Source organism: Canis aureus, chromosome 22, assembly GCF_053574225.1.
Source record: "Canis aureus isolate CA01 chromosome 22, VMU_Caureus_v.1.0, whole genome shotgun sequence".
NCBI classification, from domain to species: domain Eukaryota; kingdom Metazoa; phylum Chordata; class Mammalia; order Carnivora; family Canidae; genus Canis; species Canis aureus.
In genome coordinates, this window is record NC_135632.1 from 35731694 (window position 1) to 35744979 (window position 13286).

At 37.8% G+C, this 13286-nt stretch overlaps 1 protein-coding gene across 14 annotated transcripts in view; it reads right to left on the bottom strand.

Annotated features, from left to right (window-relative positions):
• Window positions 1-13286, bottom strand: part of NEK10 (NIMA related kinase 10) — a 233913-nt gene that overhangs the window by 48423 nt on the left and 172204 nt on the right. For all 14 annotated transcript variants that reach the window (XR_013361388.1, XM_077865476.1, XM_077865473.1 and 11 more), the window contains 3 exons: window positions 12557-12740; window positions 12366-12452; window positions 10841-10895 (listed from right to left, as the gene is read on the bottom strand). Coding sequence is in view for 13 of the 14 variants with exons in the window: in XM_077865476.1 (XP_077721602.1) it covers window positions 10841-10895; window positions 12366-12452; window positions 12557-12740 (326 nt within the window). In the remaining variant the exon portion in view is untranslated. The remainder of the gene's footprint in view (window positions 1-10840; window positions 10896-12365; window positions 12453-12556; window positions 12741-13286) is intronic.

A 13286-nucleotide genomic window follows, 5' to 3' on the forward strand; every position in this document is an offset into this window, starting at 1 on the left:
TTAAAAAAGATTATCTTCCCTCCAGATGCTCTGAAGAGCTTAATAAAGAAGAAAATAAATGCATTCAAACCCACAACAGACCTCGCATTCCATAGGCACATGGAAGAACCCTGTCTCATCACAGTGCTTTATAAAAGCTCTAAGAATGATTAAGAGCCTATATTTTAGCATTTTGGGTAAATAATAAGAAAATTATTGTACTTAAAATCAAAATGATGATGTTATATTAAAAGTAAGTGTTTAGAGGTACATGGGGAGCTCAGTCAGTTAAGCACCCAACTCTTGATTTCAGCTCAGGTCATGACTTGGGGTCGTGAGATCAAGCCCCATGTCCAGCTCCATGCTCAGTGGGGAGTCTGCAGAAGATTCTCTCCCTCTCCTTCTACCCCTTCCCCCTGCTTGTGCTCTCTCTCTCTAAAATAAATAAATAAATCTTTTAAAAAATAAGTGTTTAAGGGCACCTGGGTGGCTCAGTCAGTTGAACATCTGACTTTTTTGCTCAGGTCATGATCTCACAGTCATGACATCAAGCCTTGCCTCAGACTCTGTGCTCAGCAGGGAGTCTGCTTGAGATTCTCTCTTTCCTTCTTCCTCTGCCCCACCACCCAACTCTCTCTCTCTTTAATATAAATAAAATAAGCCTGTAAAAATATGTCTAAAATTTTGCATGTAGTGTTTTTCTATGTTTTGTTCCTGTTGTCTTAAGAAAGAAATTATAACTCTTTCTATGAAATGAGATGACTTTTGCATTTAAGAGGATGACATATTTCCTTAAGTTTCCAGTGTTATTAACATTACTTGTTTGCCTTGCCCTAAGATCCAGACTTCCTGATCATTTTACATTTTTGTTCTCAGAGCCTTCTACCCCATGGAGGTGGCCTTACAGCCTATCAGGGCCAGCTGTAAATACGTTCAACTTTGTTCTTTCCACTGTTATCTCGAGCAAATTTCTTAATAGTTATTTTAGAATGAAATAAGAAACATCTGTGCCCTGACAAGTTATAAGAACTATATTAAATTGAATGCAACAAAATTTAATGCAATATTTCAGTCCAACAAAAACATACTCAACATCTCATCTCCTACATTCAAGGCACGTGATAGGTATCTGCTGAATAGGAATGAAGGGAGGAACTTAAATACAAATAAACATGGCTAATAAATCTCTTAACCTAACATTTTCATTTTAAGCATATGCATACCCAAGTTATGAAGCAAAACAAAACTGGCACTCATTTGCCCACTGCCCAACTCTAAAAACTGGTACTCATTTATCCACCGCCCAACTAGAGTTCTAGAATAATACCAAAATCTTTGCATCCAATGGTAAGTTCCTTCCCTATCCTCTTCCACTCCTCCCAACTACCCCCTAAGCCAGCTATCTCCTGACCCCATTATTTTCTCTGTCCCTTTCCCAGTCCAAGTTTTCAAGTCAGTGGAATTTGCCAGTCTTATACAGTTAATACACTCTCCCTAGTTCTGGGATAAGGGCCATGTTTACAGGAAAGACAACAGGTAACTCTTGCCCTCAGAAAGTTCAAAGGGGTTCATAATCTCAGTAGTATCCACATATGGGCAGAATGCCTCCTGGCTGAGCTGAGGAGCAGAACATCTGTTCTAGCACCTCATATCCTTGCTTACATTGATAAATCACAGCACATGGAAGTGAGTAACCCTGTGCCTTAGCCTTCTAGTCAGGTCTAGCACAGAAATATAATGCAAACCATGAACATACGTTTACATTTTCTGGGAGCCATATTTTTAAAAAGTAGAACCAAAAAAGTGATATTAATTTTAAGAACATATTTTATTTAACCAAATATATCGAAAATATTATCATTTCAGCAGGCACTAACTATAAAAATTAGTGAGATATTCGACATTGTTTCATATTTAAATCAATAGTAAAATGAAATTAAACAAGTCATTCCTCAGTCACGCTAGCTACATTTCATTTCAACTGTTCAAGATTCACATGTGGCCAGTGAACTCCATATTCAATAGTGCATGCCAACCTCTTTTCTGGAAGATGTTGGTCACTGTCTTCATAAACATTATGACCGAGGCTAACGGTCATGCCACATAGCTGCTAAGCCTGCAATAACTCTTGGCCTATCTTATATCTTAAACGGTGAATTATAATGTAACTCATGGAGATCTTTTACTCCTAAGGTTATAGGTACTTTTGATAGCTGATAACCACTCATATGCCGAATTAAGTAGATGACTATTCCAGGTGTCCTGGAGAATCCAAAATTTCAAACATTTTTACAAATTAAAAAATGGGCTAGAGATGTACATGAAACAGACTATCCTGACAATGCTGAGCTGCTGCCAACTTTGCCACTCCTTAATATAATTCTAAATTCCTCTTGAATGAACTTTAGGGGATCTTTAACCTAACCATCACACATTCATTCAGACAATATTTATTAAGGGCCTACTATGTGGAGAAACTATGCCAGACAATAGAGAAAAGGTGGTGAAAAGAAATAGTCCCTAGCCTTGGAACTTACAAGCTTGTAGAGGTATGGAAGAAAAACTGTTAATTTCTCTGGAGATTATATCCTGGATCCTAAGAAAGAATAGTCATCTGAAATTTCCAAATAGAACAGACTCATTGTAGCTAGAAGTGACACCATTTAACTATATGAATGCTGGGGCCACAGATGGGACAAAAGATTGAAATTATGCAGAGCCTGAGGGAAGTCTGCCTCTAGACTGAACTGGATTGAGTGCTTATGTCCAATAGAGCATTATGGCTGCAAAAGATAGTTTCTCATGATTGCATAAGCTGGAAAACAGACAGAAATAATTTAACATAGAGAGAACATTCCAGAAATGTTTCCTGGTGAAAAGGCTTCATATAATGAAGCTTGTGTCCTCTGAAACTTCTGAAATGGGAAGTAATTAATAGAACTTCAGGCTGATGAAACAGAATTTCAGGGGAATGGAAGGTTTCAAAGGATTTTGAAAGGTCATCCCTTCTAACTCTCTTTAGATCTGGGATGATTTCATCCAGATTTTATAAGCCAAAGCAGAAACTGAACTGGATTTGGGTGTTAGCCTACAATTTCTACCCCAAACCAATTATAGGTAAGGTGAAGACTGAAAGTATTAGGCTTTGCAATTTTTTAAATCAACTTTTCACTGAATGCAGGGTAAATTACTTGGATACTTATTGTGTCAGAGGAGTCCTGGCCATGAGGGAGACAGAGTTCTAGAATTTTATATCTTGTAAAATTCTTTTGAATATATTCTGAATCAAGGAAATATTTTCACATGTATGGGAGGTGCATTACATAATTTAGTTCAGTTGCAAAATGTATTAGTACTAGCTGATGTTGGTAAAAAACGAGAAATATTTAACATTATGAAATGAAAGGGATGACTTACTGTATTAAAACAATGCCTTTTGAGGCTATGGTAATCACACCATCTGAGCTAACTAGCACTTTACTTCTTGGAAGTCTCTTTCAAGTAGCGACATTCATAAACATGTCCTGTGTGAAAGAACAGCATTATGCAGGGTTGAGTTCTCCTGTCACCTATCAATAATGTTAACAGAGATGATGTCACTCCAGGAAAGGAGAATAGTGCCCCTGTGGCTCTCCACTCCTACTCCAATAACAGCTAGAAACAAACAAGCAATTAGCCACATAAGTTTACAACTTGCACAAAAAAGGAATAAAGCAGTCTTACTGGTAACAAATCATTTCTGTAAGACTGCTTGATTGTGACATAGGCAGATAGTCTAGGTTGATTCTGGCAAGTAGTGATCAAGCAGTAGTTATTTAATTTAAGTAAAACTAGATGTGGGTTATGAAAAGGTGAAGTAGAGAATACCCACAGGTCAAAATAAGCCAAACTTCTGCTAAAAGGAGGCAAGATCTGTAGGTCCTGAGGTTACACAAAGGTCTTTTTGGTTACATATATGATGCTGGATAATCTCAAACATCCAGATTCACCTTTGATGTGACTCAAAAACTAGAGTCAGATCACATCCTTGAATACAATTATGCATACCCTGATATATCAAAGAAGTTGTGAACCACAGGCATCTCCAATACTGCAAACATCCGATGCCTCAAACCAACCTGCTAACTATACCCTGTTGCCTTGGCAACAAGATGCAAGCAGGCATGGAGAAATCTTGTTGCCTGAGCAACAAAATCTTTAAAAAAACAATGAGGCCTAAAGCTGTGGCTATGGCAAAGGCTTATAGGTTCAAGTCAGTAGGTGGGATTTTAGTCCTATTTCAATGAAAGATATAGAATTTATGCTAACAGTTATTCACCTATTAATTAACAAGTATTTGTGGGCTGGCACCTGTGTGCAATCACTGCACCCTGAGAAATGCAAAGATGGATCAGGTATCATCTGGTATGTGCCAATACACAAAAATAAATATTAATTGAAAAAATGAATGGTCTTAAGAAAGCCATAATACAATGGCCAAAGCTTACTAGGACTGAATGTATGAAATAATTAATGAGGTTGAAGCCCCTGAATGCATTCTCAAGTTCCAATATATAGGATAATTTATTTGTAAATTGAAATAAAATGTTATAATTCACTGGATTAGAAGCATCTATCAATGTACTGAGACTATAAAATCCAGATTAGAAACTGGTAAAAGTCAATCCCATTCTTAATTCTTTCCTGAAAAGTAGCAATGGAGGCAAGAGATTTTAGATCATTTAGATCACTGAAAATGATTAAAGTTAGAAATTTCAAAGGAAATCCTAATTATTGATTTTTTTGGTTTATTTCTTACTAATCCAGCTCTTGACTAACTCCATCAATGTCCACAAAACATCAAACAGCAACAATAAGGATATTCATTTAATATGATTATATCAAAAGAGATAGTATTTTGTGACAGATGGCTATGAAAAGTGAATTCTTCTTTCTCTCTTACTCCTTATGATTTCACAGATGTACACATCAAAATAAAAGATGATTTCCACAAACACTATCATGCACTTCAACCTTTCTCAATATATATGTGGAGTTCAAATCTCTAAAACTAGGAATGGAAAAATGGTATAACCACTCTTAAAAACAGTTTGGTAGTTTTTTAGAAAGTTAAGCACACATCTGCCATATGTTCCAGTCATTTCACTTTTAGGTATTTACCCTAAATTTATGTATTTATTTATATTTTTTAAAGATTTATTTATTTGAGAAAGAGAGAGAGAGAGAGAGAAACGGAGAGAGCATGGTGGGGAGGGCCAGAGGGAGAGGAAGAGAGAGAATCTCAAGCAGGCTCCACACTGAGCGCAGAGCCACATGTGCAGCTCGATCTCAGATCCTGGGATCATGACCTGAGCCAAAATCAAGAGTCAGTTGCTCAATCTACTGAGCCACCCAGACCTCTCAACCCAAGATTTTTAAAAATATGTATCCATGGAAAGACACAAATGCTCATCACAGCTTTATCTGTAATAGCCAAGTACTGGCACTCAAAAGTCCATTAACACATGAATAGAAAACAAACCATGATAAATCCATACAATGGACTACTGCTTCACAATAAAAAGGAATGAACTATTAATATGAAAACAATATGGACAAATCTCCAAATAATTATTCTGCTTAAAAGAAACCAGACAAATAAGAGTATGTACTGTATAATGTCATTTAGATGAAATTCTAAAATGCTGAGTAATCTAGAGTACAACAAGCAGATTAATGATTGCCTGGTGGGGGAGAGTTAGGAACATAAGTGAAGGTACAGACAGACATGAGGACACTTTCAGGTGAATATGTTCACTATCCTATTGTTATTGCATAGGAACATAAATATTCAAAATGTATCCAAATTTACATTTTAAATACGTGCAATTTATTTTGTGGGAATTATACCTCATTGAAACTGTTAAAACTTCTCACATTTTCATTCAAAAAGTCATTCAAATAGACTATCACATGACTTGTGAGCATTTGTTAAAAGCATTTTATTAAAAAATATGCCATAAAATTCATTTTTGTCTGCCTTTTGTTACTTACTAGGTGGAACTTATTGTTAGTCAATTCCAGTTATCTCATGGTTCTACATCCTCAGAGAGCTAACTGGTCAGCCTTTAGTAGAATGATTCTATTGCAATTAAGGCAGCTACTTGGTGACACTCAGATTGATAAACATCTGTAAGAGTAACCCAAGTGACACTCCTCTTAATGACTCTTCAATAACATACAAAGAATGAAGATGTAAAGTCAAATGTCCATTCTAGTAAGTCAAAAGCCTAAAAGAAAATTATACTATGTGACTATACATATAGTATGAATAACCTGTTTATTGTTAGGAAATGTAGGTCAAATAGAAGCTCCCAAGGTCTACTTCTGTAGAATGTAAAAAAATGCTACATTTGACATCTCCAGATTTTCCGGGGGGTCAAGAAAACTCTGGGAATGGCTACATGGATGGCAACTTGGTTGGGGAGATATCATGTCTAGAGACTTGGAAATGGAGATTTGGAGACTCACCTCTGCTTTGTGAATGGCTATAGTTCCAGAGCTGAGGAATGGGGTTCTCTTTACTGATCTGGCACCTCAGCTTTCAGTTTGGCTTTTAGTACTTTTGGTGATTTGGGGATGGAGGCCTGAGATTCTGGGGAGGAGTTTTGCAAGGAAAGGGGCCCAAAGGAATTATTGGCTGGTTTCATGTCATTTCTGCTAAGTAGTTCATAGAAGGAACAATTACTTCTAAGAGTTGAGCCTGGAAAACATTTCATCATCTAGTAATGTCTTGGATCACCAGGATGCCTTCCAGTTCTAACAGGATGTTTCCTCTCACCAGCCTTGATACCAGTATTTCTCTGAGGAGAGCAGAAGCTGCCCTTCCTAGTTCCATTTGCAAGTCTATGCCAAGTTATTAGGGAGGTACTTTGGTTCTTTAGCAGACAACTGGCTTAAAATCTGGCCCTTGATATCTAGGGTGACGAAAGTTCAGAATTTATGCTTAAGTTTCCTCTCTGAACAATTTTAGCCAAAACCAAATTTGAATTCTAAGCTCTAGTAAATATGCTCAGGTCAAACATGTACTTACCTGTGGGCTTTTTCTCAGTGAGATTAATTCTCTTATTTTAAGAGCCAATTAAGGCACCCCAAAGAGGAGAGCTGCCCCCGGTCTCAATATAACTGGTTCCCTACTTTTTATGTATACAGAAAAGCCAAAAATTTCTCAGGCTTGATTTTCTATTTATTTTTATTCTATTTCCTAGCTTTGCTATCTTGTTTTAGGTTCTAACTTCTATTTTAGCATCTAAATATTTTCTATTATGTCACTTTGCTCTTTTCTTTTAGATTCTAACTTCTCATTTAGCCTCTAAAAATTTTGCAGGATGGCTTCACATTTCACATAGGTAAACCAAGAAACCCAGAAAGTTCCTAAACAAGTTAGATTGCAAATATCTTTAGATTTAATGCCTTTTAATTTAGAGAATTATAAATACATTTTAGAGTTGTCTTCTTTTAATTTAGAGAAGCTCTGGGGATTACTTGGAAGGAATTAAAAAGTCATTAATCTCCTCTCCCCTCATTTGGCATGAATCATAGGATGTCTTTTTTCATCTCTTCTCTCCTGAAGTCTGCCCTTATTGCCCTGTTACACTCTGAGTTCCTTGAGGGAAGAGAGCTCATCTTAAACTAATCTGTGTTCCCTGATGGGGTGTCACACGGTACCACACATGGCACAGCTTTCAAATGTTATTTTAGCTCAGGTCTTATTTACCTATGCACCTTCTGATCCATCAAGCTCAACATTTGGGCCAATTTCCATTTTCCACCTGTTGACTTGGTCAGTAACCACAAGTTAAAGGGGTTAATGTAATTGCACTCTGTAATATTCCTTTTCAATGAGTTTCAGATTGAACTTCTCTTTTCTGTTGATTCCAGTTTACCCAATTTGCTAGAAAATGTTTAGATAATGACTAGCTTTTAAAAGCCATTTCAAGCTCCAAAGTATCCATGTTTCTTTTGTTTCTGAAGGGTTGGACTTCAACTGAATTCTTGCAAATAAGACAATTTTCCATGAATCTTTTTTAGAAAAAAAGACTAGAATTACTTAACAATTCCAAGATGCCTAAATTCATCTAATTGGGAATTCCCACTTTAATATAAAATTCTTTTAACTGAGGAGTAAAATCCATACATCATAATGTACTTTTGTACCAAAATATTTGTTTTGCATTTCTTCTATACATTTAAGCAAATTTATTTCACTGAATAAAGTATCTACTAATGGAAAAAAGCCTTTTGGTGATGTTCTTAAAATTATAAATAATCACAAATCTGGGGATAGCTAGATTCCAGAGGGTGCTTGCTAATTATTTTACAGGAGAACATGTAGGACATTTTCCTATATAAATGTTGTTCCAAGCAGTTGGATAAAATGCCACATCAGCTCACAAAAGTCCACTGAAGTCATGATGTGGTTAAGATAGAAGCTCTGATGCCAGAGTTGAGGAGGACAAACCTACCCTGTGGTACCATGCCTTCAGACCCCCAGCACCAAAGCCACATCTCCCAGCCCTGTCTCCTCACTGGCTGAGCTAAATAAGCAAAAGCTCCCATGGCTCCAGGCTCCTATGTGTGGTTTTCTCTGTGGAAAGTGCAAGCAGAGGTGGTGGCTTAAGGACAAGAAGCCAGAAGGTAGGAAATGGGAGGAAACTGCAAGCCTGGGAAATTCCTTGGATGACCTTGTAATTCAAGTCCCAAGTCTTCCAAATCCTCCATTCTGATTCTCCTTGGGATTTGGGACTGTTTCTCTTTCCCTTGCTCTCTCCACTACTTCTAACCATCACTTCTCTGCATATTGGCCCATTAAAAAATGTGTATGCTTCTCTCAGTGATCCAGATGGTATTTTATGCTGATAGGTTTTCATTGGGTTTTTGTTACTAGCAACACTAGAAATGAATTAGGAAATTGAAAGGCTTCATGCTAACCCTTTCTAAACCTTACTTGGAAAAAATTCAATAATTAGTGGTGCTGTATCTTTGACTAAACAAAAAATGATTTTCTGTATGAACCCCCCTTCGCCACCTAAATGAACCCCTCAGGATTTTGCTATGCATGTTCTTCATTCTGAAATTCATCTTCCTAGCACCCTGGAGCCCAGAAGTGGACAAGAGTTCTATTCTGGCTGCCCAGGACCTCTAACCTCCTCCTCCAGCAAAGACCCCCTAATGGACTTGGAGGGGATATCGATTAAGGAGCTTAGCTCTCCCTGATGCAGTAAATTGGGTCCTGATTCAACCCAGGCCACCCTGACTCTCTTGCAGAGGACAATGAATCCTGAAAAAGGTGACGCGTGGATGAAACAAACCAACTGGGAGCCCCTTCATCCCAGCATCAGTGCCTTTCTGAGCCTACCAACAGTGTGTCCTCCACAGATTTCAGGGGCTTGTCTGGCTCTTAGTCCTTCCTAAGTTTGATTCTCTGAGTTCCTCATTATGTGAGCCTCCCAGAGCCTTCTAATGAACTTCCCTGTTGCACAAGTTAACCTGAGTCGGGTTCCTTTGCCAGCATCCAGAAGGCCCAACTGCTAAAGCATACCACAGCTTAGCCTTTTGTCATATTGCACTTCTCCAGCCAGGATCACCCATGGCTCCACTGCCTACTGATTGGCACCACCCCCCATGCACTTGTAGGCATCACAGCCTCAACTGGGGCCTTCACCTCAGAGCTATTTGGCAGGCTGTCTGCCTGTCTCTGCTCAGTTGTCTGCCCACCTTTATTGTGCTTCTTCCTACTTGACCACACTCCTGACCGCAGTGAATATCATCTAATAACATCATCTAATAAACAGAAATCACCAAGTATAATCTTTTATATCTGCTGTAATTTATCTCTGCCCCCCTTTCTTCAGACACAAAGGGCTGTCCCTTCATCTTTCCCAGACCTACTCCCTGGGTTCAAGCTACTCTGTGTACCATCAACTTCTTTTCCCTCTTTATCTCTCTCCCCACTGACTGCCTCTCCTCAGTCCTATTCACCTTGCAGTCATCCTGATTCAAAGAAGACCCTCTTCCATCAAACGTCCCTCACCAGCTACTACCCAGATCACTGTTAGCTTCCTTCCCATCCCTGCTTCTGTAATTTCTAAAAGCACCACAATCAGGCTTCACTCCTGTCACCCTCACCCAGAGCCATGGAAACTGCCCTCAAAAAGGTCACCAGGGACTTGCAAAAGGCCAAACCTAAGAGTTTCATTTTAGTCTTTAGTCCAAGAGATAACTTGCAGAAATTGTGGGTTGTCCTAAAATAAGTTTCTTTTTTCTTTTAAAACAGAATCCCCCAACTATATTCATCCTCCCTTGTAGCTAGCTAGATGTGTTCATATGATTAAGTTCTGGCCAATAATATGTTGTTAGTAGAAGGGATGAGCACAATGCCTGAGTCATGTCCTTAAAAGGAAAGACCATGTCTCCACTTGCCCTTTTGCCACTTCCTGCTGGCCGGGATGTGGATGTGATGGGGTCTGAATTTGCCACATTTGCTATGAGGATGAGCCCTATATCCCACGGATGTGGAAAAACAAGATATAAGGAGCCGGGGCTCCAGATGACTTCATAAAGCACACTACCTACTTCTCCAGCCCACCCCTGAGCTCTGAGAGGCTCTAACTGCTTCTCTAATGATCACAAAGCTAGATTAGACCTAGCTCCAAGCTTAGTACTCTTTCCAGTATGCTACTTGGTAAACTAAATCAGTGCTGGGAGGGTGGGCTCTATCAACCTCTATTACCACATGTCCATGGTGACTTTAGGCTATGAGGTTTTAGTTCAGCCACTAATAATAGCTCTACAGAATTCTAGGAGCTCGATGTGTACATACCTCGTATGGGATTGTCTTTCTCCTCCTGAGGCACTAAAACTTCTCTTTAAAATGCCTGAAACAAGAACATAAAAATATCTTGATAATTTCCCTCTGCAAATTTTTTATTTATCTATTTACTAACTTTTAAAAAATGCTGTATTCTATCACATGAGCAATTCTACATAATCTGAAGATGGTCTTCATTTATAAAAGTATCAGTTAAAATATAATGTTTCAAATTACTGTTTACTTGACAGGATTGTTTAAGGTCCTTTTTCCAAAGGAAACTAAATAAGGAAATTCTGTTATTAATAGCTAATAAAGTACAATAAAATATCTATGTAATAATTATCCTAAAGCCCTTGCCAGGATAACTACAAGTTACACATGCAAGTTGAAGGGTCCAGCTTTTCCTTCCTCACTTCCCCACTGACCCTCGCCACTGTTGTTACCCAGAATATACAAAGCTGAATTCATCTCAAAACAGGCAGTAATTAACTGTTTCTAGAATTTGCTACATATGCATGAATATTTTTCTTGTTTAACTTTCATGTTTTCTAATCACAAATCAGGGCATTTTATCTAGCAGGCAGGGATTTGTGAAAAAATAGATCAATGTTGGAAACTGAGATTGTCCCCGAAAATCTGGAACATCTAGTCACTATTTTATGGACAATTAAGTTCGGAAAGGAACAAAAAATGAAGCTTGCTCCTTAGAGATTTTCCTTAGATCCTTAGGGACACCATTTTAAACTTTATTTTATGAGATTTTCATAGTATAGTCATTAATGAGAGGAAATTACTTATACTAATTTTATTTCAGAATATTTCTACCCATCCTAATTAATATGCCTTCAACTTACTCTTTTAAAAAAATTATTCTTTCTCTATATTCTATTTTAAATTATCTTTTCTTTCAGTTCCAGATTTCTTGAATGAATTGAATTCTATCTTTCCTTATAATCTTTAAATTTTATCCAAATGTACTTTTCCTTTCCATATCCCATACTCCAGAATACTTACTTTCCAGTTTTAACTTTAGAGTCAAGATTAACTTATGGACCGAATTTATATATCCTATTTATTCATAGTATTAGATCATTAAAATATTTATTTTACTTTAGTGTTTGAAATATAATCTATCCCTTATATTGGAAATAAAATTGTATGAAACTTAGTCTACCCCAAAACTAATTTCTTCTCCAGGTCTGTAACCCCTATAGAATAGATTCATAAGAGGTCACTTCCATTACTCCTGTGATTATTTAGTGTGTCTCCAAATTAGTTATCTCTACTCCCCAGTTAGAAGCTGGGATTGCTGGTAGAAATAATGAAACTATTCATTTGACACCTGAGGCATCAGAAGACCACAGCACCAGTTGGCCTCTGGGTCCATAAGAGGGCTAGACAAACCTGTCCTAATTAGCACTGCACTTGGAAAACAAACCTCTGTCTTAAGTATATGATGGTGTTTACCCAACTCCCAAGTGTGATTCCCAAACCATGACCTGCTGGAACCCGCAGGCCAGCAAAGAAAACTTACTGAATGTAGATTCTTTCAAAGGGCTTGAACTGGAGCTGCTAGAGTTGTCCGAAATGTCCAGTTCATCATCTAGCTCTGAGTACATATCTGCACATGAATAAAAGAGTAGGAGAATAAAATAAAGAGTAAATTAACCTTGAAACAGACAAAAATCAAGTGTATTCATGATGTCACCATTTCACTAGAATTACCTTTCTCAATATTTTCCAAGTTGAAGTTCTCCTCCGACAGGATTTCATCACAGGCCCTGTCTTCATCCTTACCACAGGGGGCCTGGAAGCCCTCAGGGGGTAGGTCTGCACTTTCTGAAAGTTCGCTTTTCAGGCTGGCAGCTCCACTGCTGCTGCTACTCAAGCTTGCCTTCTCAAAGGTTTCCTGAAAGAGAAATTCAACTTATAGCAGCTTTTTTCTTCCTTCCTTCTGTAGCACCCAAAGCTCATTAGGACGTATATTAAAATCCTTGCTACGTTATTATAAATATTTGCGCTAAAGTACCATTAATAGTTCTATCTACATGCTTGCAGCAGAATTTATTCAGTCCTTGACAAAGTATATCTGCACCACTGGACAAACAAGAACGGATGTGCTAAGATGCTCAATGACAGAGGTCTGTGTAAAATGATAGAAAATGCAGCATTAAGTAAAAGATCAATTAAGCCAAAATTACTCTCCTTTAAAGTATCTTAATTATATTTGCTCTCTGGTGTGCCTCAGTTGGTTAAGCGTCTGACTCTTGATTTCAGCTCAGCTCATAATCTTAGGGTTGTGAGACCAAGCCCCATGTCAGGCTCTGCACTTGGTGTGGAGCCTGCTTAAGATTCTCTCTCTCCTCCATTCCCCCCGTCATCCCACCTGACTCTCAATAATAATAATAATAATAATAATAATAATAATAATAATAATTTGTTCTCTGAATAAATC